At 38.8% G+C, this 27,061-nt stretch overlaps 1 protein-coding gene across 3 annotated transcripts in view; it reads left to right on the top strand.

Moving 5' to 3' along the window:
• Window positions 1-27,061, top strand: part of baz1a (bromodomain adjacent to zinc finger domain, 1A) — a 59,636-nt gene that overhangs the window by 10,164 nt on the left and 22,411 nt on the right. For 2 of the 3 annotated variants that reach the window (XM_072568938.1, XM_072568939.1), the window contains exons 5-22: window positions 23-121; window positions 401-488; window positions 3,508-3,645; window positions 4,810-4,915; window positions 5,703-5,884; window positions 6,232-6,327; window positions 8,037-8,175; window positions 9,218-9,361; window positions 11,917-12,012; window positions 12,125-12,349; window positions 13,234-13,399; window positions 14,618-14,725; window positions 17,015-17,145; window positions 17,475-18,194; window positions 21,056-21,222; window positions 22,611-22,801; window positions 23,964-24,112; window positions 26,937-27,038. In XM_072568938.1, the coding sequence (XP_072425039.1) occupies window positions 23-121; window positions 401-488; window positions 3,508-3,645; window positions 4,810-4,915; window positions 5,703-5,884; window positions 6,232-6,327; window positions 8,037-8,175; window positions 9,218-9,361; window positions 11,917-12,012; window positions 12,125-12,349; window positions 13,234-13,399; window positions 14,618-14,725; window positions 17,015-17,145; window positions 17,475-18,194; window positions 21,056-21,222; window positions 22,611-22,801; window positions 23,964-24,112; window positions 26,937-27,038 (3,047 nt within the window). The remainder of the gene's footprint in view (window positions 1-22; window positions 122-400; window positions 489-3,507; window positions 3,646-4,809; window positions 4,916-5,702; window positions 5,885-6,231; window positions 6,328-8,036; window positions 8,176-9,217; window positions 9,362-11,916; window positions 12,013-12,124; window positions 12,350-13,233; window positions 13,400-14,617; window positions 14,726-17,014; window positions 17,146-17,474; window positions 18,195-21,055; window positions 21,223-22,610; window positions 22,802-23,963; window positions 24,113-26,936; window positions 27,039-27,061) is intronic. The other variant, XM_072568940.1, reaches the window with a different exon arrangement.

The raw sequence follows: 27,061 nt of genomic DNA on the forward strand, positions 1-27,061 counted from the left end.
TATGGTACCTTCTTATTTCCAGGAAAAAGAGAACCAAAATTGATCTAACATTATTTAGATACAAGGTGCAACCTCTCAAAACTGAAGGAAATGAAATCATCATTAAGTCTGCACAAATGAAGTAAGTATTATTAACTGCCTGTTTGTAAGGAATGTTTATGATTGATCATGGTCCACAAAAAAAATCTGTGGATGCTTGTGCCCTAATGCCAAATAATCTGTCTGGGGCGCCACTCAATCAGATATGAGACAAGGCGAAGAGGCACACCTACATAAACTACCATCGTTTTTTCAATATGCCTTGTAGTAAATGTTGAGAGCCATAATAAGTTTCATCCTATTGAAGATCTAATTGCATGTACACATATACAATCATTCTGGGTTTTCATTCCATTTGTAGTCGCAAGAAACACCAGTATTCCCAAGACAAACTGAAGCTCTTCCTTAAACAGCATTGTGAGTTAAGACATGGCATGCTGAAAGTCAAGGTAAGATGAATCATTAACAGGTTCTGGTGACTGTGAAAAGCTTGATGACCAACTGAATAGTTTGTTTAAAAATAAGACTCTCTAATGGTTTTGTCCCAACTGGAAAAGTTGTAGATGGAATAAGTTATGAGCAAATGTGAAGACAGGGAACAGGAGGAGAACAGAAGGCAATGTCTGTGGTGAATTGGAAGGCAGGACTTTTGCGATCAGTTTGTGTAGGCGGAGGAAAGATGAAGTTGGACGAGTAATGTAACACCAAGATTGATTCTTCTCGTTTCATCTTCTCAATCATTACTACTTGCCATTTGAGAAAATAACAACAGTTGTGATCCAAAAGATTGGGCTCGAGCAAACCTGTTTTTCCACACTCCGGTCTGGCCCCTTGCATTTTCCCTGTACATCGATTTGTATTGGTGCAGCTTGTAGCTGTGCTGTAAATTGAAATGTTTAATTCATCTGTCTGCCTGCCAAGTCCATCATTCCTTTGAGTGTATGTTCACATGCAAGGCCCTTCCTAATTTCTGTATCCCCATTTGTGGGAATAGGTTGCTGACCCCCTGGAGCTGCCTCCTTTGCATCTGTTCCTATGACTACATTTTTGGATGCCTTTTTGGTTATGATAGATTTAACCACTAGATGGAGTGGGAGCTTGATCTTTCATAAATGCTATTTAAGTCTCAATTGAATTACAAAATGGATGCTCTATTGAATCGTTTGAAATCTTGATTCCAGGAAGAGAAATTTTTACTGTCTAATTCTATTCCAGATCCACTGACTCTAACCTTGTTTTACAGCTTTCTGCACTGGACTTTTTAATCGATCATCTTCATCTTGTTTGTGCCTGACTCTTTGAAAGGCCATGTGATAATGCCTTCTCATTACTAATGTGCACTTGTATGAAATAAAATCAAGTTACTTTTTTTTGCTTGTAGTAGTCTTAAATCTGCCCTCTTCATGGATTCTGATGACGTGTAAGGTGTGTTGGCACTAATTCTGCCAGCAGGAGGCAAAACGCAGTTTACATTAATTCAGCATTGGCTGATTTCTCACCTCCTGCACTTTGTAAACTTGTACAATCAAGGTCTCTAGTTCATTTTCACCAACTCCAGCTTCAGTATCAGCCCAGCTGGTAGTTCTTTGTTTTTAAAGTTTGTTGTGATTCCTTAACTTGTAATCTCTCAATTGCTTCTCATGTCTCCACCTCAAACATCTTTCATTTATTCACGGACTCCGTGTCAGGCCTAAAGCCAACACTGATCAGCAAATCTTTGCGATTTCAGAGTTTGTTGTTGTGTTTTGACATTGTGTTTAATGCATTTGTGTTCTTCCTTGGTTAATAACCACCCCCCACCATCTAAAGTATCCTTTAGAAAATTAGATATGAAGCATATGAGCTGTTTGGTGACAATACGCTATCTTAATCATGTGCATCAACTTGCCGAATTAGTATTGGGTTTACAAAGGGTGAGAGTGCATACTTGTGGTTGGTGGAGCTGGAATGGTTATAAGTGGCCAGTCCTGCAGCTCACACGGCAATTTTACCAATCATCTGATATGTTAGGGGAGGTTGAGGTGAAGGACAGAAAACAAGAGAGTCTCCAACAATAATGAGGGCAGAATATTATATCTGTTCCCAAAGCTGTTTCGTGATTATACCTGAAATTACATACCTGGATTTCTTCCCACATGAGACTGGACGTAGCACTGGATGAAGCTACTGTAGAACACGACAGTGTCCCAAGGACCAGTCATGGAAAAGGCTACACTGTGTGCATATTCATTCCTCTTGCTTAGTCACTCTGCTCCCTTGTCAGACTTGCCCAATTTCACACTTTCCTGTGGTGCAATCACATCCAGATTTCTTAGTCATTTCTGATGCATTTTAATACAGTGGTAATGAACTAGTTTGTTGAAGTCAGATGGTTGACACCCATCAATAATGACACCTTTGTCTTGTGCTTGGTGCAGCTGATTTTAGTGGAGAGTTTTTCCCAATTGCACTGATAACCTTTCCAGGGCTGCCTAATGCTTCACTTGGTCAAATGTTACCTTGGTGTCAAGCATTATGGGTAGTGATTCTGTCACTATCAGAGGCCCATGTTAGTGATCTGGTGGACATTATGGCAGCTGGAGAGACTTGAAGTTCAATGAATAATTGAATCTTCAGTATGAATTTAATCTTTGGGATCACAGTATCATTTATTTTGGTGGAAGTACATCTGGTCGACTTTAGAGAAAGAAGCTCCATGAGAGAAAGAAATGTTGTCCTTAGCTGGTCTGACTGACATGTGACTCCAGGCTCTCAACATTGTGGTTGATTTGTAAGTGGATTCTCAAAGTATCTTGGATATCATGGCTAAAATTCAACAGCACCGTTGATGCCAGTTGAAAGTACATTCGAAGATACAATACTTTCATTTTGAAAGAAGACTGAGGGTGCTGACTTTATCTGGATTCTTATTCTATTTTTGTTTTTGTTGAGAACTTGCCTGACCAAATATTGATGTGTTTGAGTCAGTGTCTGTGGTTGGACTGGAACATAAGTTTATACTGTTGCCGATTACTCATTGGACTTCAATCTCTCCAGCTGCCATAATGTGACCACCTTACTATTTTGAAGGTCCTGTATAAAACAAAAAAGGGCTATTGCATCATCCCTGGTGTCAAGCCTGAAGTGTTTTACATAACACGTGATGTCTGTGTGCAAGTCCAAGTGGACTGTGCATCTGGGCATTTTTGCCTGATTCCTCCATTTTTCTCTTCCTTCTCTTGTAACTCCCACGAATTTCATTGTTCTGTCAAAATTGAGTCATGCTTGCATGACCTGTACCTGCTAAGCCCATAACTTGAGAGCAACAGTTTCAAGGTTTTAAAATTGTTTACATTGCTTCAGGTGTTAACCTAATCAGTTTAAATTACTTTGTGCAAACTTGTTCAGTATTTTTAAATGTCTGTTTGAACAGAATAATGTTAGAAATACTGTTTAATATTGTGCCTGAATTATTTTATTTTTGTACAGTCTGCAACTGTTGAGAAGTACAAGCTTTCAGAGCAGAACTTTTCCCATTTGTTCCCGGATGACCCATCCACCTTTATTTTCAATTCTGCAAACAGAGGTCGGGCAAAGGCTTTGAAGAATCGCTGTTCATCAGCATATGTAAGTATCATGTGTGGTAAGCTGTTATTTTAAGCCGCGGTAATTTTGACTTCGATTTTTGAACCTCTGGCTCATTGGGGAGAATTCTGCACCTCAAGGTTTTGTGTTCATGTCCTACCCTAGGCTTTGAACCTTCAGAACAAAAACCAAACGTAGCAGTGCAATAGAGAGGTTCTATACCATCCACTGTGTTGTCTTTTAGATGAGACATTAAACCAAGATATGACTATCTCTCCAGCTGATTAACTGATCAATTTAACTTTCATGGGGTTTTACTTTGTGCAAATGAGCTACACAATGTCTGTATTATAACTGTTGCTACATTGTGCTTATTTCGCTGTTAAAGATTTTTGATGTTGTGAAAATGATTTAAATGCAAGTTATTTTCTCAGATTTCGAAGCATCTGGATTTGCACTCGTGTGGTGTAAATAGACTATGAAATGTTTGAAAGGATTCAGTTGAAACTTGAATTCGAACGGGTGCAAATTGTTAAGTTTTGACAAGGTTCGAGATGATTAGCTTTTTCGGTGAAGTGTATGATAATAAGCATAGAAGCACCTTCAGTACGAAGCATGTTTATTCGTGTCCATGTTAACCCAAGTTCAAGAGTTTCAATAATTAACTGCTGTGTGACTGCTTACCTCATCTAATGATCTGTGCTATACAGGAAGGAAAAAAGGATTTGGGTAACTGCATCTATTTCTTAATGGACAAAAGTCCTCCTTGTTTCTACCTTCTCGGCATTCTATGATTGTATATGGCAATGTAATGCTGCCTCAATTGACCTAGCAGTTCTGTACCAGTCAGAAAAGACTGGCAAGGCACCTGTTGAATCTAGTTTTACTTACCTAGTTGGTTAACTGAAAATGCAGTGATGTGAACAGAACAGTTTGAAAATTTATGTTCTGATAGGGACTTCCTTGTGGATATTTTTTGCTGTTGCCCTCCTTCATACCTGGCATGGATTTACCTTCCATTTTGATTTGCAGCAGAAAATGATACATGGGCAAACACTAAATTTAGGAACAGAATAGCTGTATTTTCAGCCCCTGATTAGTTCTGGCCGCAAACATTTGCGTTGTAAATCTGCATGTGGGCCATAAATTATTTTCTAACACTTCTGTCACAAAAGAAAATATAATTAGCTGAACTTTTTTTTTCAGTACCAGTCAGATGGCACTAATATGGATGACCTGTCAAAGTACAGAAACAAATCTGCACGTGAGTGTGAAAAGATGCGCAGGCAGAAGGAAGAAATGAGAGCAATAGGTATGCTTTGCATATTTTCACACTTAGTCTTACTGAGAAATGTGGTCAGTTGCTTTTTTAGATAACATATGAATGATGGGATTTCAGCCTTAGAGTCCATTTCCTTCCAGCTGAATTGTAAAAATGGGTAGTTTTCATGCTGCATTTAATGCGCCTGTTAAATTCAACAGTGCTTTGTTGAAAAGTGAGACTGGGGAAAATCCAAGGGTTGAATGGTTTTACTTCAGTTTTGTTGGTTTTTAAATTGAAAAAGCTTTGTTTCCCCTGAAGCCCTGTGGAAATGTAGCCAAATTAATTTACCTTTTCATGTCTCCTGGAAGTTTGTCCTTCATTGAGATCATACAGAAAGTCACAGGTGGAGTCCAGTAAATCGAAGAATAACACTGGCGTAGAAAGTGAAGCTATTGCAAGGTCGAGTGCCAATGATGTGGATCAGTTCGACCCGAAAAATGAGCTACTTGATAGTGCAATCTTGAAAGATCAACATAAGTGCAGATCTTGATGGAAGATCATGAGCCAGATGTTTGTCATCCTAGGATTACAGAAGCTTGTGGGCACTGGAGTCCAGAGAACGTTTCAGTGAGGCTTACGATGTGGTTGGTACATTGGGAACATACAACAGGAAGCATAAGGAATGGCAGACTTATTGAGGACTTCACACATTTCCCTCTTCAAAACAGTAGTATAGTTACAAAACAGGACAGGGTTGCTGTCAAGATGATTTAAAAATGAAGTTTCTTCATTTTATTATTAACAGTTAGCTGTTTCCTTTTTTTTTTGCTGAAAGCAAAAAGGAGAAAAGAGGAGGAACTAGCAAATGAGATTCAGAAAAGAAAGGAAGTATTGGAGGCAAAGAAGAAAGAAAAGGAAGATAAAGAAAAGAAAAAGGAGGAGTTGAAGAAAATACTGGAAGAAGAGAAAATGAAAAGGAAGGAAGAAAAAGAACGTCTTAAATTGGAGAAAGAGAAGGTAATGAATAAAACCTGCAGAAAAAGTGAGTTTTGCAGTTGTTAGAAGACTTCAGTTTCAAAGGTTTGTGGAAACTGACACTATGTAAGTTGAACTTTGATTGTGCTGTACTTTATTTTTGAGAATTAGGCCCAATACGTTTGCACTGTGAACTTGTGCAGTGACTGTACGTTTTGTTTTGTTGGCATTTTGCACTGTTTGTTTCCTTTTTATATTTATCTTGTTAACCAGAAATCATTTGATCCAGTTAGTTCTTAAAAAATGGAAATTTTATTGATGGAGGAACTGTGGAAATGGGTTTTTAAGGTTTTTGTTTACATCCTCATTTATGTAATGTATTTGTATAGGAAAGAGAGAAATTACGAGAAGAAAAGCGGAAATATGCTGAATATCTCAAAGAATGGAATAAACCCCGTGAAGATATGGAGTGTGAAGACTTGAAGGTACTCATAATTAATATTCTCAAATGGTCAAGGCTTAATATATTTACTTAAAAGAAATTTGCAAATAAAGATACTGATTTCATGTTTTCAGTTATGTGAAGGTCATCTTATTTTTAAGGGTCATTGACTAGTTTACATGAATACTTCCTGTCTTGTTTCATCTCCTGTTTCCCAGTCTAATGCCATTCAGGTCATCTGCTTTCCAGGTTTTGCTATCGAAGTGGATAATCTCTCGTTTCTCCCATTCGACTGCATCTACCATACATTTGCCCACTGAAGAAACTTGTCCAAATTGCACTGACTCTTTGTTACAACAGACCCTTCAGTCTAACCAGTCCATGCCATGCCAAGCATAATCCCAAACTAAACTAGTCCCACCTGCCTGTTCCTGGCCCATATCCTTCCAAACATTTTGTTGTTTACTTAATGTGTTTTAAATATTGTAACTGTTTGTATCTACCACCACCTCTGTCGTCCCCTCTGGGGGAAAAAGTTTTTTCTTTTAGGCTCTCTGTCCTCTCTCCTTAAATATGCCCCCTTGTCTTGAAAACGCCCATCCTAGAGAAACCTACCTACCATTTAACCCTATCTTTGCCCATCACTATTTTCGAAACCTGAGGTCACCTCTCAACCTCCTGTCCAAAGAAAAAAGTTCCAGCTTATCCAACCTTTCTTTATAACTTGCACTTTCCATACTTAGCAAAATGCTGGTAACTCTCTTACTGATGCTGTCCAGTTAAGTAGTATCATCTGGCCATCCTTAACACAGTGCATCCTCGTCATAGTTCACCACCACCCCAGCTTGTTTGCAAACTTGCATGCAGCTCCCCTAACTAAATGATAAATATATATTGTGAATAATATATAATTATGATTTAGTTAGAGGAGCTGCCTGCAAGCACCACTTGTTCTGTAACCCATTTATCACTGCCTGCCACCCAGAAATAGATCTATTTATTCCTGCTGTTGCCTGTTCAGTAAACAGTTCTTTATGCATGTCAGCACACTGTCCCTAATCATGTAAACTTTAGTTTTGTGTGTTGTTGTCATATTGACTTGATCAGGCTTAGCAGCCTTCAAAAAGGTGTGCTTCTTCAGGTTATCTCAGAATCCTCAATACTTTTCTGCCACTGTCTTGTGGTTGAAAACAGACGCAGGTAGTTCTTGGGTAATGTGCACTCTGGCAGCGTGATTTGGTTATAATGTTGCTGAAGAGTTAGGGAATGATGTTTTCAAGAACGCTTACCTCCATTGAAAATCGTGTGGTTCTACCGGGGATCAGTTTGCATGCTGGGTTCAGTGCAAGCACTGATGTCTGCACAGAACTCCGTGAGCAAATTGTCAGCTGCTGGCAAAACAGCTTTTAGATTTTTTTAAAAAAACTGTTTAAATTTACTTTTGTTTCATAAGTATGATTTCAACCTCCATTCAGATTGTGGTATACTTTTGTGTAATTTTCTGAAGATAATGGTTTTTTTCCGCTGGTCAACCCATAACCCCACTTGATTCATAGAGCTGAGTGCAGCAGACATGGGGCTTTGACTAGATGTTAAAGAAAATTGGGAAGTTGTAACATTGGACTTTTTTTTTCACTCATGGCTCTTTTTGTCGTACTTTCATCAATAAAATGTATTATGATCAGTGAGGAGGTTACTGGTTACATTTGAATGTCAAATACAAGATGTTCACAAGAATTTTTTCCTCAATAGGAACTCCCAGTTCCAATGCCTGTGAAGACCAGGTTATCACCAGAGCTTTTCGGTGATGCATTAATGGTTCTGGAATTTTTGCATGCATTTGGAGACCTATTTGACCTCCAGGATGAGTTCCCAGATGGCATGACTCTAGGTAATGATTCTGACTTAAGTACGCATTGTAAGGAAAATATACTGCATTGGGGGTATTTTCATTTGACAACCTACATTTAAAGCCCAAATTTATTCAACCATAACATTTCTGTTTTTAACCTTGGGTTTGAAATGTTGGTCACAAAGTAATGTTTACTGTAAATTCCTAATTCACCTCTCTGGTTTTGTCTAGACCTTGAATTTCTTGTGGTGATGCTTTGATTGCTGATAAAATTGACAAGTGTCAGTTAGGGTGGTGTGCTAGTTGAAAAGCTGTTCTCTCCATAAAGCGGCTACTCTTTGACTACTGAGTTTGCAGCTGCTGGAATAATATTATCAAGTTGCTGTAATATCTGTTAACCTGCAGCTGCAATATGCTAACAGTGGGAAGCAAACTAGAGAGCCTTCTAGTTCAAAAGTTCCAAAGCCATCTCACTGTTGCTCCTCAGTCCTCAGTGAGGATCATGACAAGTGCAGAGGGCTGTGGGGAAAGTGTTGGAACCCCATTTTGGGGAATTGTGTTGCATGTTTGTGTTCAATACATTTTGGTTGAAATGTTGATCCTGGCTTGCTCCTGTTAAGGTTCTGTATTAATGTGTAATTTACCTTGTCTTGAGTGACTTGTATTGTTGAAGCCCTTGTCATGTTTGGTTTCTCAACAGTAATGTTGGTCCGTAGTAAGAAATTGAGTTCTGGTAAAAGTGAAAGGTTGCATAATTTGCCTTGTATAGGTTAGAGCATAAGGCCATTGGACTTGCAAGGACAAGTTCCACTTGCTCTTCAGCAAAAGAAATGGTTTTCAATAATCCATTAAAAACCTAGCTTGAGCTTGATTAACAACTTTTTATTTGAAGGATTCTTTATTATGTTCAAAGGTTATATTTGAGTGTGATTTGTTGACAGGCCAGCTTGTCTAAGTTGGCCACATTTGTGCTAATTCATAGCCATAATTTTTTTTGGGAAATCCAGTTTAGAGTGCTAATGATTACATATATTGCTGTACAGTTTCTGGAAGATCTGTTCTGTTTCTGATTAATTCGCAGAAATCCTTGAGGAAGCACTGGTTGGAAATGACACTGAAGGGCCACTCTGTGAATTGCTGTTCTTTTTCCTAACTGCCATTTTTCAGGCACATGCAGAGGAAGAGGAAGTAGCCAAAGAACAGTTTAAAGAAACTGATCCAAAAGGTTCGACTTTGTTTGTTTTATGTCTGGTTGAAAATTCTTTTTTGAAAGCAATGTAACCAGCAAATTGTTTGCTGAACTTTACATGACTCTTCTTTTCATTTACGTTAACAGACCAGAATGTTAACTTGCAACAAGTAAAATTCATAGTAAAGTGATACACCCGTGAATTATATTTTGGTGGGGGCCCAAGTGTAGTTTGTCGTTATTTGTCATTTCTACCATACATAGCTGGTAGAATAAAAACGAAACAGCGTACCTCCCGGACCAAGGTTCGTTATGAATACAGACTGCACTGGAGTGCAGTCTTACACAGTGGAGGGCAGTGAAAAGTGCAAAAAATGCAAGACAGCATAGTAATCCTTGACAAGATAAAGGACACAGTAGTGGACAAGTTACAATTTATGAATGCTCATGAATGAAACAGTTAAGGAGCAGCCTTCACCAAGGAGCAGTCAATGAATGGTAGTGTTGAATGCAGAACTGAAGTCGATGAACAATGTCTAGGTGGGTGAGCAGATGGCATCATCTGAGCATTTGGGATGATATAAGAACTGTAGGGTGACAAGTGAGGGGGGCGGCAGGGTCTTGGTATGCCTCCTCATGAGCTTCGCGATGGGTGTTAACACAATGGGGTGATAGCCGTTGACGACTACTTTGGCACACTGGACACTGGACTTGAAGCACTTCAGAGCCATGGGGCAGCTTGGGGCGATGTTCTCATGGACTACTTCAACATCTGCCAGTACATACTCTGAGCACTCTGCCAGGGATGTTATCTGGTTCAGCAGCCTTGCGTGCAGTTTTCCTCACATTTGTCATGGTAAGACGCAACACCTGATCATCGGGGGGGTTGGGGGGGGCACAATGGTTTTCCTTGCTGCCACATCATTTTGGGCCTCAAACGTGAAAAGAAGTAGTTCAACCCATCTAGGAGCGGGGGGGGGGGGGCGTCATCACAAGCAGGTGATGCTGTTCTGTGGTTGGTGATGGCCTGAATATCCTTCTATATGCTCCACACATCACTGCTGTCTTTAAGACTGTGTAGCCTCTGCGCGTGCACAAGCTCTGTCTCTTTGGCCTGGGACAGATTGGCCTTTGCTGTTGTGAGGGCTGCTTATCATCAGAAGGCACAGTCACAGATCCTCAGCAGCGGTTATTCATTGCTTCTGCTTGGGGCAAGGAGTCATGATTTTGGACACAGTGACATTGTCGATACACTGGCTAATGTAGCAAATAACCCATTTAAGGGTTTATTGCCCTTAATTTCTTAAACTTGAATTAAAGCACCATAAAGTTGTCTAACATTGGGGCAATTCAGTCTCATTTTCAGAATTTGTAATTTTTAATTCAACTGTTGCGTATCTAGGCATTATTGTTCTATCTGCTGTACATGCTGCTGGATTTTCTACTCTGTTCCTGTCTATTTGTATTCATCTGTTTCTGGACTCTACCTTTTCCGGGTTTGCTATGTTTTGTACTTTGTTAGGTCTGAAGTAGATTGTTAGATTTGCCTTAATGGAAGCTTAGTTGTCTCAGTTAAACTTAAGTCCATCCTTGTGGCTGTACTGTCACGTTGCCATTGTGGTTCTTGGCCATTATAATATGCAATGAAGATAGTAAATAAAGATGGTTGTGGTGAGATGTATGAACATGGCTGTCAGTTTATGAGCTGTCATGAATCCCAGTGGGCTGAAGTCTGGCTGTTGGTTCCATGACGTTTTCTATGTCACACCTATCTGTTAGGCATCTGCTGATGAAGTTGCGGGTATATCTTTTCATAATGAAGACTCAAGGGTCCTAAGGCACAAGTGTTGTCAATATCCAGAGTTTGGGTTGGATTTGTGGTAGTGCTATTTGTTCTTGCACTTGCAGCCCTTTTGGAGTGGGAATTCTGAAAATTCATAATCCTCTGAATTAATCCTCTTCTTCAATCCAAAGTCAGCTGCTAATATTGATTTTTGCCCCCCCCCCCATGTTTTAGATTGTTTAGCAGAAATCAAGTCTCAACCCCTTCCCTATTCAAATCTTTCACGAGTGATGTTGAGTGTCGTAGTTTAATACAATGATATCACCTAAATCTGAGAGAATAGATCTGATTTACTCCACCTCATAGGGTAACTTTTATCATCCCAGGGATCTAGGTTTGTGATTCTTCACTATATACTAACTGTAGTACAAGTGTATCCTCTTCCAATATGGAGACCTAGTACAGTGTTGCAATTAAGAGTTGTTTGTCATTTTCCACTAATTTATTTTCTGTCCCTTATCAGAACGACTTGTTTTTCATACAAGCATTTCCAAGATATTCTGAGTTTTACCATTTTGAGAAGTATTGATTTTATTATTCTACTCAGCTTAACACAGAAACATCATCTGCCTTGTTGGCAAATCCATTAACATCCCTATTTCTTTGTGTCCTCCTTGCCTAGGTTTGTATTGCGTATTGTTAAGACTTCACAATAAATTCTAGCATTTTCACAAATTGTTCTTGACCTTGCCATTGATTACACAGTTTGAGTCTTTGGCATATTTAATCATGTATATCTTGCATGCAGATTTAACTGATGCATTGGATGAAGATCTCGATTCTACGAAAAGTGCAGTCTCGGCAGTTGCTGCATTTGCTGCTGCATGGCCCCAGCTCTATCAAGGTGGTGATTAATTTCTAATGTTTTGTGTTTCTAATGTTTTTCTAATGTGAAAACATAATTTAGTTTAACATGGTAATTTTCAAGAACATGTTTTCTCACTTGTTTATCACAGGTTGCACTTTGCGTGATTTGGATCTTGATAGCTGCACGTTGTCAGAAATCCTTCGACTTCACATTCTGGCGGCAGGGGCTGATGTGACACCAGCAAATGCAAAGTATCGTTACCAGCAGCAGGGTGGATTTGATGCCACAGATAATGCATGTGTTGAATTCAGGCTGAGTAATCCAGGGCTGTTAAAGAAATTAACAAATACTCCAGTGTACGATTTGACACCAGGTTAATAAGATTTTGTTCAAAAATCAAATTTGTCGTTTTTCTGTAATCATTTGTTTTCTCAAATTTGATTATTTTCTGAATCTGCTGTTTGACAAGATTCTACAAATGTTACGTAATGAATTTTTTAAAAGCCGACATGAAACTATACTTTAATAGCATACTAAAAGTTGTCACTTTTGTGATACTTGAAAAGAAACTGAAATATCCCTGTCCAGGCAATTTTCATTGTTATGCAAGATCAGTTTAATCACCAGCTGTAAGACCTAATATTGGATGGCAGGACTGTCCAGAAAGGGAGATTGGGCAAACTGGGCCCCTCTTCACTAGAGCTTTCAAGATGAAAGGTGATCTCATTAAAATTTTTAAAATACGCTAAAGGGGATAGACTGACAGGTTAGGGACAAGTATGATAATTTTCTGGCTGAGGAGTTTTGAATCCGAAGACACAATTTAAAAAGAAGGGGACATTCTACTAAAGTTGTAGATGAGACACTTTTTTTACTCAAAAGGGCTGTGAATCTTGGGAATTCTGTACCACAGAGGAGTGAGGAGGCTCTGTCTTTTAAGGGAGAGGTCACTTGATTTCATGGGCTGTGTAAAAGGTATTGAAGTTTCAATCAGCCATGATTGTCCTGCCATTCAGTACAGACTCCAAGGGGTGAGTAGCCTTCTCTAGTTCCTATTTTCTTAAACAGGCTGGAGTATTAAGCATGAAACATTCAAGTGTCAAATGACTGGCAGTATTTCCATCCAGGCCTTCCACCTCCATGTTGATCCACTCTTGACTGGTCCTACTGAGGGTGGCAACAATTTCCAAGCCATGAAATGAGGTTTCACTGGAGAAATTTGGGAACTGTCTTGTAATCATGTCTATCTTTTGTTAGCGGAGAAGCTAAAGGTGCTGCATGCTCTGTGTGGACAGCTGCTGACTTTGGTTTCCACAAGGGATTTCATTGAAGATAATGTAGAGATCCTAAAGCAGACAAGACAGGAATTCAGAGAACTGAAAGCTGAACAACACCGCCGAGGGAGAGAAGAGGCTGCAGCAAGGTATGGTCTAAATACATAAACACCAGTGAAAATTACTACAGACTGGATATGTTATTACAATGAGTGAATCAATTAAGTTCATCTGTTGTGTATGAGGAATGTTATATTTATGTAGTACATTTTTATACTACCTTGGGCTAGTTGCCAATCTGTTCAGATTAAATTAATTTAGTTTTTTGCACGGCCACTCTTCTATATGCAAGAAGTTTGTCTGTCTCTGCACAGACCGCAAGGTTTCAGCAATTGACATTAACAAATAGTTGGTCAGTTTGTGGTATTGGCTGCAAATGAAATTCAGGTACATGCAAAGAAGACCTTTTTTAAACAATGCGTGACTTGAACCAGCAAATTCCATTTGCAGTACTTATGGTTTAAGCTGAATGTCTGTAATGAACACCTTTCTCCCCGGTGTGCACACCCATGCTTCCCCAGGTCAATTTTATTCATTTTGCCATTGACTCTGTATGCTTATGTTCAACTCGGCGAAAGTGAGTACTGCAGATGCTGGAAATCAGTCAAGATTAGCATGGTGTTGGAAAGGCACAGCAGGTCAGGCAGCATCAAAGGAGCTGGAAAACCAGCACTTTGGGCAAAAGCCTTTCATGATGAAATGTCGATTTTCCTGCTTCTCGGATGTTGCCTGAACTGCTGTGCTTTTCCAGCACCAAGCTAATCTTGACTCTGCACAGTTATGGCGGGGTCTGTTTACTAAATCGTATGTACTTGGCAAATGATTAATCTTCTTTCTTTCACCACCTCGTTTCATCTCATTTTGACCATGCCTTGAGTGTATGACCAGTCACTTGTTTTTTTTATTTAGCAATTCAATTTTCATAAGCTTTACACTTTGACTGAACGAGAAACAGGTGATTGCAAGCTGATTTGGTGAAGTTTGACTAAAACAAGTTTGGAGGTCTTTGTTTGTGAAAATCCACATCAGGTACATTTGGCTGCTAAGTGTTTCAGACCACTGATGTTAAGATATTTCCCTTCTATAACCGGTCTTCCAAATGTAGTTCTCTTGCTATTTGCTGCTTTTGTTTAACTCTAACTTAAAATCTATGATTTCTCCTTTGAAAAACTGAGAAAATGATTTCTCTCCATGGTAGAAAAGAAAGCTTAATGACACCCACCTGACCCTGACAATATTCTAAGACACTTTGCTGTGCTGTTGTCTTTGTACTCTCCTTGTAAAATAAAATTTGTCTGTGTTTATAGATATCGCAAGAAAAAAGAAGAGCGCCTGAAAGAACAAGAACAAAAGATCAGGGATAGACATGAACAAATAAAAGAGGAAGAACAGAGAAACTCAAAAGCAAGTGCAATGTAAGTTTTTTTTCTTAAGTTGATATTTGACAAAAAACATGCACAAGGATATGATAGTATGTGTTGCAAACATCCATGTATTGTAGATACGTTTTGTTCCAGTTGTAATGTTTTATGAAGCAACAGGAGTTGAATCCAGAGTTGAGATTTTAAAAGTTTGTTGACAGACCACTCTAGTTGTCCAAATTGTCCAAGATACTAAAAAGCATAGTCTAGCTCAGTGCCATGTTGGGGAGGAGGGAAAGATCAGATGGAGCATTTTTTTTAAACTTGAGATGGCTCATAAAACAGCAAGTGTAGAGTTTTGTGAAGGATCATGGCAAAATGAGCTGCTAGTCTATCTTAAAGTTTTTGGTTTGTAGTGAAAAGGCAGCACAAGCCTGAAAAGACCTTATTTTCCCTCATTGTTTGTATAATCTGTGACTGTACCTCAATCTGAGAGCTTTATAAATGTGAATCGGTTACTCTGTGCCTCCGACAAGTAAGTGAAACTAGAAAAAGCAAGGTCTACAAGCATCAATCCAGTTAGCAAAATGATTATCTTCGCAAGCCTTTTGGGCCGTGACCATAGCTTTTCCAATCTTTCCCTCGTTCATAACGCTTGTTCTTTGTATGTGTTAGGAGATATTGTACATTGATTAGAATTTTAATCGAGTTATTTCAAAGGTTCCTATTGATTATTTGTACTTAAAATCTATTCATCTGTATTAAACAGTGTTCTTGAATATGGAGACCTGGTCCGTGCTTTGTCAACTTGAGTCTAAACTGCAAATAAATTTGTATCGTTCTATAAAATTTTTAGGTTTTGTGATGACTCTAGGAATAATGGGGGACTTAATTTTGAAAGCTAATCCAGTGAGGTGTAACAGCCTTGGACAGGAAATCACATTTTTTTACTCCTAATTACTAACATCTGATAAAAATATTAGATGGAATAAAAGCAAAATATTTGAGACTCTAGCAACTGAAAATTAAAACAGATTTGAGGAATCCTGCAATTAGGTAAGTATCTGCAAAGAGGGTAATTAAGTCATTGTTTTGTTACATCTGGGCATTTCACGTCCGGACAACTGTGCAGGATATGGTGGAATCCAAGCTTGATCTTGTCCAGTCAGTGATCTACGAAATAGAGATGTCCTGAAGAAACTCAATAGGCCTGGCAACGTCCGTGGAGAGGGTTCTGAAAAATCTTGGACTCAATGTTAACTCTGTTCCTGTCTCCACAGGTACTTCCAGACTCAAGTTTGTGCACAGCAGTGACTTCCAGAATTAGAAGTCATTGTGTTCGCACATTGAGCAGAATCTGAGTGACTGTGGGCCATGCAGCTCACAGGAAACATTTGCTTATGATCTGGTCTTGTTGGTGGGTAGGCAAATGCAGTGGTAATGTGTTTGGACAAATAATTCAGAAGACCAGATGGTGGAATATGATTTGAGTAAAATCTGGAATTCTGAGATCTTCAAAGAAGGAAAATTGCTGTTCATGCCCAATCAAACTAGAGCAATGTAGTTGACTCTTGACTGTCACCTGAAGTGGCCTGGCAGACCATTTAGTTGGATCAAACTGGCAAAAACTTTCCAAGGAATGAAACTGGATGGACCACCTATTACTAACTTAGGAATGGGAAATAGCGGTAATTACTTTGACCCAGTGACACAAAGTACAGTCACCTTTGAGAACAAATAGTCTGCAGCATTTCTAGTAGGCAGTTCATTGCCATCTTGAGAGCAACTAAAGTTGGGGAAACAAATCCTGGGCCACTGATGCACCTATGAATTTGAAACAACTGAGTATCAGAAGTTAAGTTATCGAGTGGTAAGGTGAAGTGCTGTTCTTAGAGCTTGTATTTAGGTTTCATGTGGGTGATGCAAGGCTGTTGGAGAGGAAAGATTACATATTGAGGAATGAATTGAAAAATACAAGAAAACTCAGTTTTAGTTGGTGTCATTGGACCTCTGGATGGTGGGGGAAGAGGAGACTAGATGGTTTGAGTATTCAAAACTATGATATGGATTTCTGAACTCTTAGCTGAATGGGAAGTTTTGGGAAACATGCAGGAAATTAGAGTTGAGACCCAAGATGCAAGTTAATTAATCACACAGCAGGCTTGTCCATTCTTGTGACCTGTTACTCTGACTTAGTTCCTTAAAACATGAGGGATATTTATTTGTATTCACAGCATGGACTATAACTTGTACAATTCTCCAGGAAGAATAAAACATTCTTATTGGCTGGGGAATGTCTTTTTTTTTGTTGCCTTCATGTAAATATGTCTTTTTCTTTTGAAGTGAAGAGGGCGCAACTCAGGAAGAATTTGATACTAGTGCAGAGAGCCACGAGTCTGTTCACAAGGATAGAGGCCATGATACAGCAACAGAAGATGAGGAAGAATTGGGACCAAGTAAAAGGAATCAAAAAGGTTGAAAATCAAATGCCTATTTCCTGTCTTGATGCTTAGTTTTCCATTTTGACATGCCAGGAAAATGTGTTTAAGTTCATTTTAGACTTGCTGCTATTAAAAGATAGTTTATGTATGTGTGGTAAACAGTTGTCCTTTTATTTTATAATTGAATAATTGTTTGAAAGGGAAATGGGAAAAAGGCACTTTGAGGATAGATAACTTTAGTTACTGAAATTTAAGCATTATGCCGAATGGTTACCTCCTTGTTAAAATGTATAATTCAATCTATTGGGAAACTGTATTTTGATTGATAGTAGAAGCTTTCCAACCTTTGTGTGTATACATAGGAAAGAAAACTCAAGTTGGGTTTACAAGTGTCCAGAACCATGAAGAAATGGAAGAATCTGTGGTAGAAAGGAAGGAAGTCTTAAATCCAGAGGAAGAAGAAGCTTTAAAACATGAGCAGCAGAGAAAGGAGAAAGAACTTGGAGGAAAAATTCAAAATGCTACATCCTGCACCAATATTCTGCCTTTGGGCCGTGACCGTATGTACCGTCGGTATTGGGTATTAAATTCTGTGCCTGGCTTATTTGTGGAGGAAGACTATGAAGGTTTGATGGAGGACATGTTGCAGCCTTGTCCAGTCAAAACTCTAAGTAACAACTTAGAGTCTCAGGGAAACAAACTTTATGATAAAGCACAAGGCAATGAATCCTCAGGGAACAGAGCTTCAGGGAAGATGGACCTAAAACAGCATGAGCCACATAACCATAGAAATGTTTCTCAGGACCAAAACACTCCAGGTTCTCCTTTGCAATCATTGCAGCCATCTACCTCAAAACAGGACCAAAATCTTGATCCCAGCTATGTAGCAGAGTTGCACAGGCCAGTAAACAAGCCAAATCGATGGTGTTTTTACTCATCACCAGAACAATTAAATCAACTGATTGATGCACTTAACTCGAGGGGTAATAGGGAGAATTCTTTGAAAGAAACTCTTCTCCAGGAGAAAGATCGATTAACTGAGTTGCTTACTAACTTTCCTGTGGAAAGATTCAACATTCCAGGTAATGTCTTTACAATAATGGCAATTACTTAACATCAACACATTCTTACAGATAAATCTCAGAATACTGGGGCTTGGTAGTCCAGAATTTAAGCATTGCTGAAAAATATTCCTGTTGAAGCTTTTGGACTTGCATTCATCAAGCTTACCAGTTTAGCAGGTGGATCCTGATTGATCGAGGTATTACCATGGAGAATGCGCCAGTTAATGATTGATTATATAAACTGCTGGCTTTATTTAAGTTTAACCTAGACAACTTGACGTTGGTCTCAGCATTGATGTGAGAAATGAAGCACCAAATACCATCAGAGTTAAAATGGTGGCAGTGAGTCTCCATGTTCTTTCTGTCATCAAGCCCTGTGTTCTTTTAAATACAGTTTCCAATACATACACGTGCATCACACTACAATCCTGACTGGTCTGAAATTCTTTGTTTAATTCTTCGGAGTCCAGACCATGTTTGCTACCTTATTGTCTTGTGAAATTGCACCAAATATTAGAGACTGCAACAAGGAGTGTGCTGAATATGACCAACCAGCACATACATGGACCAACCAGCTAAAGAATTGCAATCCTTGATATAATCTGCTAGGTTTTGGACATGGGGCCTATGTGTGTGACATCTCACCAGCACTAAATCCTATTACGTTTTTCATGTGTTGGGTAAGATGTTGTCTTTTCTTGCTGGCATTATCGTCTTGTAGTGTTGCACAGTAGCAACATGTTGGTCTTGTTCAAACAAGTCCTGAAAGATGCCCAGTGTCTTAGTTGATAGAATGGTGAGATATCTCAAAAGTTTGCGGAATAGGTGAAGCCAGCTGTTTTCCACAGTTACCATGTAGTAACAATGAGAATGGTATTTGCCATTGCTTGGATACTGCTGTCAAGCCAAAAAGACATTTCTGCCTATTATAGAAAATATTCATGACATTTTGAATTTCAGTGCTGGTGTGATGTCAGAAATGTAGGTCATAAATGACCAAGATTGGCAGGTCATGGAAAATAAATCGCTTTTTCAGTGTGCGACAAGATTAGTATCTATAGCTTCCCAAAATTAACAAGTGTCCAAAATTAGTTATGATAATGCATTGGACAATATTCATTGGATCATCCTCAATGTATGAAGAAAAGTTTAGTATAGTTTAGCATTACGTTGTACAATAAAAACTCTGTATTCGTACACGGCACTCTGTTCTTTGCAAATGAAACAAACGTACAGTTCTGTACCTATTTTGACCCAACAAGAAAAGTGATGGCTGTTTGCTAGTTCAATTTTCAGGGCAATATCCTGACTAATTGGAGCGCTCTCGCCTCTTTTTAAAAGTAAACCAAACATTTACTTTTAATTGTGTTCTCCATGGGTCATGCCTCAAAAATTAGCACCCTCCATTCACATTACGCATGTGTTAGTTTCCTCTTTAATTGGTATTTTTGCAGTTTGTCTTGATGAGTGCAAGGTGAAAATCTTCAGTGTCTCTTTTAGCAATACTGAAATACTATGCATTTTCATTTTACCTTTAAAAGTAACAATGAGTGGGTCCTTTTGGATAAGCAGGGACAGAGTAATCCATAATCTGAGGTTATCTGTAATTCTCTTGATTTTGATGTGAGCAATAAATCCTGTTGTGCCTTTGGCATTTTAGTCGCTCATAGGTTAATGCAGTTTCATGTTCTGGGCAGCCACGTTGATTTCTTTTATTGCAGTTTTGTTTACATGTGATGGGTTATTTGTCTGATGTTGAAACATGAATTTTTTAAATGGTCCTTTTTTTTTTCTAACTGCATGATGTTGAGATTTCAATGTCTAGCCTGATTCTGAAAATGACTTGTTAAATTTAGTCTTACTACCATTGCACTTCTGGTGACTTAATATGATCAAACTGCAGCTTAAAAATTTCCTTTGTGTTGTATAGGAATGTCATCCATTCGAACAGCTTATACAGTCACAGAATCATGCAGTATGGAAACAGACCCTTTGGTCCAACTTTTCCATACCTACCAAGTTTCCCAAACTAAACTGGTCCCACTTGCCTGTGTTTGGCCCATTCCCTCCAAACTTTGCTTTTTCATGTATCTACAATATCATTTAAACATGATAACTCTACCTGCATGTGGCACTTCGTGTCACACATGAATCTCCCTCTGGAAGAAAAATTGTCCCTCAGGTCCTTTTTAAATCTTGCTCTTCTCACCTTACAAAATATGACCCTTAATTTTAAACAACCTCCCACTCCCATACTAATTTATAGGAGTACGCGCTTCATTCTACCTTGTCTAAAATCGTCCAGTTTATTGAGTAAATGTGTTCACCATTTCAAATTTTTTATTTTGATTTAAATTTGGAGCTACCATAGCTGTTTTAGTATGAAAATGGATCTATGGTGGTGCCGTGGCTCAGTGGTTAGCACTGCTGCCTCACAGCACCAGAGACCCAGGTTCGATTCCAGCCTTGGGCAACTGTCTGTGTGGAGTTTGCACATTCTCCCAGTGTCTGCATGGGTTTCCTCCGGGTGCTCCGGTTTCCTCCCTCAGTCCACTGCAGGTCAGGTGAATCGGCCATTCTAAATTGCCCGTAGTGTTAGGTGCATTAGTCAGAGGGAAATGGGTCTGGGTGGGTAACTCTTCGGAGGGTTGGTGTGGACCTGTTGGGCCAAAGGGCTTGTTTCCACACTGTAGGGAATCTAATCTAATCTTGCCCTGATTATAGTAGTATGGGTGGAGTCGGGTTTGAAATTATTTTATTCAAGAGGCGACGTCTGGCATTTTGGACAGAAATTTTGAAAAGTGAGGGTGGAGGGGATAATGGAATGGTTTGCTAGTATTGGATAGTACACATCAAGCTAATGCAATGCTGACTTACAGATAAAGCTTTAGAGGAGAGCAAGAACGTTCGCAGTACTTCAAAAGGTGTTCCGACTGTGCATGACACTTCTGTGTTACCTGCTGAGAAGCAACTTGAATTGCGATTGAAGGATCTATTGCTGGATATTGAAGATCGAAGTTGGCAAGGAACTCTTGGAGGAATAAAAGTATGCGTTATATAATCAAGTTCTATGAATCTGTCTTTATGATCTGTTGAGAATTTTCTTTGTCTGAAGGGTATTTTCTGTGTAATTTTCTTAAATAACAAAAACCTGATCAATTTCTTCTATTTCCTATTTCCTGTCTTTGAATTCTTAGCTTCCATCTTTCCTCTTGTTAATAAACTTGGTGTTAATACTCATTACAAATATTGATTTTTGCGAGCATATTGCCAGTTGTTCTCGCTTGAACTTTAGGGAAACCAATTAAAGAAAGCTGGTAGTCTTACAGGTTTTGAAACATAGGTGTCCCCTCTTTAATCCATGTTCTAATGGATATATTTTAATGTTAGTGCCCTTCAAATATGTTGTGTTCCCTGAATTAGTGTGACTCCTTTCTTGGTTTCGCACAGTGACTGAGCACGCTCTGTCATTTTTAAGAGGTTGCTGCTGCTTTCCAACTATCATCTTGGCCCATGACTTCATAAAGTTCAGGTAGTGAGCAGGAAGAGTAAGGGTGGAAGGCATGTGATCAGTGAGTACACTGGATTTTTAAACCAGTTCTGTTCAAGGCAGGCAATGGCAATCATGTTTTCTTTAGCAATATATATGAATCAGAAACCTCCACATTTAGAACTTTGTATAAAAAGATAATTTTCATTGATTATGTTTTGCATAGCTCAAATTTATATGAATTCATTCAGTGTGTTTTAAATGTGGGATAGCTACAATTATGGGGAAGGCTGTTGTAAATGGAACGAGTAAAAAGGGGGGGGCAAAAACATAATGGGAAAGGAGCATGTGGAAGAGGTCTGAAAATGTCATGAGAGATCAGCTTTGAGGGGAGAAGACCAAATGAGTGAAGTCAAGAATAAAAACATTGGTGGCACTTCAGCAGTGGATATGGAGGAAAAAAAGCTACATTAGGAATTTACATGGAGCTGCAAATTTCTTTGAACCCCAACACTGCAATACATGGTAGAGCTTTCACTTGATAGGTTTGCATAAGACATTGTCAAGCGAAACATGTCCTTTTGTGAAAAAACATTTTTCCACATTTGGTGCAAACTTTTTTTGTTGTAAGTTTATCATGTGAGCTTGCAGCTTGTTGTGAAGGCAATTGGTAATCTTAATTTGTCAGGAAAGGGTGAGAGGGGTAAGTGGAATTATGGGTAGTTGAACTGTCTTTAATCCTAAGTAGATGTAAAGTTTTAAGAATAGCTGTGACAATATGTCGTGTATTTGGTGTTAGAATTTTACAATGTACATGAAATTTGCAATGTGTGCACTTATTTTCAATTACTAAGTTTTATACTAAAAATCTAAGTTATGATCTTGGGTGTGAACTGTTTATTTGTTTGAAATAGAATGCCTAAGAAACATTTTTGTTTGAGCAGGTAATGGAGCGATACGCTTGGCGAGAAGCACTAGAAACTAGACAGTATGAATTGTTGACTGAAGCAACTTCTGCACAAAATGGTATTCGAATATTGGAAAATGGTTTTAAGGAAAATGGAGCAATAAAATTTGAGGGGGAAGAAGCAAAAGAACTCGAAGGCATAAATAATAGATATAACTCAAAAGACAGGTATGATAAATATGTTTTGTTCTGAGTCAAAATTCTAACTGAATACTTGTCTTCTAATAATTGATGACAAGAATTAGAGTCACAATTCTTTCTGGCGGTGTGATTTAAAAATCTGTTCCTTCCATTTCAATAGTGTGTTATTGTCATTGGATTGAGCGTATCTGGAATGTAACATAGCGTTACTAGTGTGCACCAGAGTGCAAGCTGAGCTCTCTATCCTTACACATTTGATGTCTCTTGAAGTGATATATACTTTTGTAATATTTACTTGTATTGAAATGGTTAAGAATTTCAGGTATTCTATTAAATTAAAAAATTGTTCTGGCTTTCCTGAACTTGAGGAGCTCTAGGTTAACAGAAGACAAGAGTTTTTTGGTTTTCATTTAATAGTCTCATTATTGCTTTCACAATACTTGAAATACTTCCAATTCAGGCTGAATTGCTGCCTTGGCAAAGAATTTCACAATGCTTTCCATGTTGTTTTTCCACATTTTCTCAGACTAGTATCATTTGAGTTATTCTGCATTTTTACAGACCTATTGTTTCATGTTCTTAAAGCATATGCTTTGAGATTTGTTGTGGTTGAGCTCTTAACTGAATATCTTCAGTTTATTTTAGGCTCAAATACATGCCTTTTACACTGTCCTTACATTACAAAGAAAAATACTTGAATCAATTTCGCTTTATTGTCACATATACTGAAATGAGTACAGTGAAAAGTTTACAATCGCTACATTACATCATTAGGTACATCTTTGGTACAAAGGTATTGAGGTACAGATTCTTAAGATCAAGTTGTTAGGAAACACAAGTAGGAAATTAAAATCAATAGTTCAACATTATAGGTAATATAAATTTATTAAAGTAGCAAGTTCAGAATATCAGTCTTTCCAGTCTATGCCAGCACCTAGCATTAAGGGAGACCACCACCACCACCTTGTCTCCACCTGCGCCAGACCCACCAACAAAGGAATTGCTCCATTTGCCCAGCAACCAAGGCTTCCCCTTAAGCTAATAGTTTATTTAATGTGAAATCCAAGTAATAATTTAATCATTGCAATAATTTGTAACTATAGTGAGATCTATCAGTTTCTGGATATGATGCTCAAAAATCATTTATGATTTGCTGATGCTGTCTAACAATTTTTGGTTTACGATTCAGGCCTTCAGAATCCAAGACTGAAATGAGAAGTTCTGCATCCACCAGTGCTAGTACTCCACAGCCTGTAAACTCTGCGGTGCACTACTTGGCTATTGCTTTGCTTCAGTTGGAGCAGGGTATCGAGCGCAAGTTCCTGAAGCCTCCTTTGGGTTGGTATTTTAATGTAAAAATTCATGGAACGATTTTTTTCAAATTTTCATTTGGTCTAAGTCAGTAGTTTTTTTTTAGAAACAGGAATCCCATACTGTTAGAGGTTCACCGGGGACTTTCAAGGAATGCCCAAAATAACTATTTATATCTGTCTCAATTAATTTTGTACTTGACATTTTACATTTTGCAGTGTTCTAATAAAACATGGTTACTGAAGACCGAGGCTGCATTGATCTTTATTAGGAATGTTGAAGTTTGATGCATTTCAGGGTATTGCAATGATATTTACAGAAACTGGCACATCATTTTGGAAGATGGCTTTTGTATATCTGCAGAAAGTTGCTAAATAAAACTCAATTCATGTTTGAACTGGCCCTTCCAAAGGGGGCAAGATCATGTTTGATGTGAAACTGCTCCTATGGGGAGTTGATACTAAGTAAAAATTCAGTGCTGCTAGTTTAGGTAATTGATCCTAAGAATCTGAAGTGCAGTTGTTAATTCAGGGTTTCACTTTATAAATGACCTATTTAAACACCTTAGGAGAAAGTGAGAATTGCAGATGCTGGAGATCAGAGTCAAGAGTGTGGTGCTGGAAAAGCACAGCAGGTCAGGCAGCATCCGAGAAGCAGGACAATCAACGTTTTAGACATGGATCTTTCGTCAGCCCTTCCTGATGAAGGGCTTATGGCCAAAATGTCTATTCTTCTGCTCCTCGGATGCTGTCTGACCTGTTGTGCTTTTCCAGCATCTGTTTAAGTACCTTTCTTTTTATACTTTGCAGTGTCTATTAAAGCTGGTTTTGTTTATGATAGCCATCAGTTTCACCTGAGCTGAATTTTGAATACCTTTTGGCATTCCAAACTGCAATTTTTCCTGTCAATTTAACATATTTGGGGAATGCTGATTGTCACATTGAGACGTTCCATGAAATTTTGGACTTTGGCCCAACCACTGCCTCTTTTTGTCTATTTTGCTAAGATATGATATTTTTAAGCTTTGTTATCATACTTTTTTCCTAATTTTAGAACCAAGCCAATCCTTTTCTCCTTTTTAGACATTTAAACATTGTGCATGCTGCCTCTTCCTTTCATTCAAATGTAGCGCCTGTGGCATTTTTAGACATTCTTGACATGAACTTTGACGCACTACCCTGTAAGAGAGAGATCATCAGAGCAGGTAACTTGATCTAGGGGGTCCACATTTCTCTGCAACAGGAACCACCACCTGTTGTCTATTTTAAATCTGGCCTTACACAGCTGAAAGTTCTGACAGTTAAATCACAATTTATTATTTAACTAGTTTGAGGGAATTGTGAAACTGGCCATCGCCCAATAGTATGTATGCTCTAACAGTTTTTTAACCTGTTGTGACAATCAGGCTGCTTTTAATTGGAAATTTATTGTCATTTTTATACACTGTTCACAAAACCCCATCGTCTATCATTGAAGGAAATCAAAGTGGGACACAGCAGTGCAACTGAAGACTCAATAACTTATTTCATATAAATATAATAAATATTAAAGGCATACTTTGGATTGACAGCTACTAACCAGAGTATCTATACCCTTCATGTGCATGCTGATGGAATTAAAGCAGGCTGAAGTGCTTCCATAGCTTATTAAAAGAAAATCTTTGAATGCAATCTGATTAATGCTTAGTAAACAATTGAGGAAGATAGCACCTGTAAAATTGCAAGTCTCAAGAAAAGCTTTTGTGAAAATTGATGTTGACAGTTATTTTGTGTTGTAGAATTCTGGTTAACAAATGATCTGTAAATGTTTAATTTGTGTACTCAAACACATCTGCCATGGTTTTTATGGAATGCCCATGGTGCTGAGCCAGCTATCTTAATGCTGTTAAGACTGTGTAAAGCTGTCCACCTTTTTTGTGCTATATGATATCAGCCATTATTGTGCATCTTGTCTGAATCTTCAGCTGTACTGCTCATTAAATCTGAACAGGGAATTCAAATCAGGAACCCTGAAAGTTTGAACATTGTGGGTTTAAATCCCAACAACGCATTGGGTCAGTGTGGGAATTGAACCCACAATCTTGGCTTTATAAGCACCACGCTCTTTCCTCCGTCCAAGGTCCTGAAGGATCCTTCCACATCCAACAGAAATGTACATGTACGTCCATCAGTGTCATCTCTTGTATCTGTTGCACCCGATGTGGTCTCTACCTCTGGGAGACAGGACACTAACTTGTAGATAGTTTCAGAGGAATATCTCTGGGACACCGCACCAACCAACCGTACCACCCTGTGGCTGAACACGACGTCCCCCTCCCATTCTACAAAGCACATGCAGGGCCTGGGCTGCCTCCATCGCCAAACCCTAACTACCTGACACCAGGGGGAAGAATGTCTCATCTTCAGCCTTGAGACCCCGTAGCCACATGGGATTAGTGTGCATTTCCCCTGTTTCTTCATTTATTTTTTTTTCCCCCTCCCCCACCTTCTCCCAGTCCCAAGCCTCCAACTCGGCACCACCCTCTTGACCTGTCCATCATCTTTCCCACCTGTCCACTCTCCACCCTGCGCTCTGACCTTACACCTTCCCACTCACCTTTATCTTCCTATTGTATTCTCAGCTACACCCCCACCCCCACATTTATCTCTCAGCACCCTGGCCCGCACGCCTCGTTCCTGATGAGGGGCTTATGCCTGAAATTTTGGTTCTCCTGCTCCTCGGATGCTGCCTGACCTGTGCTTTTCCAGCACCCCGCATTCAATTCAGCAGACGTATTGCTGTGGTTAGTTATGTGTTTGATTTCTAATATATTTAGACCTTTTTAAACTTGAAATGTTTTTACACCAAATAGGAGATTCCGATGATGTAAAAAAAGAACAAAAAGATAAAAAGAGGAAAGATGATAAGAAAAAGAGAGATGAAGATCAGTTCAGTGAAAAAGATGGTGTGTGTTGTAAGTGTTGAATCACTTGATAA

Source organism: Chiloscyllium punctatum, chromosome 4 (assembly GCF_047496795.1).
Source record: "Chiloscyllium punctatum isolate Juve2018m chromosome 4, sChiPun1.3, whole genome shotgun sequence".
NCBI lineage: Eukaryota > Metazoa > Chordata > Chondrichthyes > Orectolobiformes > Hemiscylliidae > Chiloscyllium > Chiloscyllium punctatum.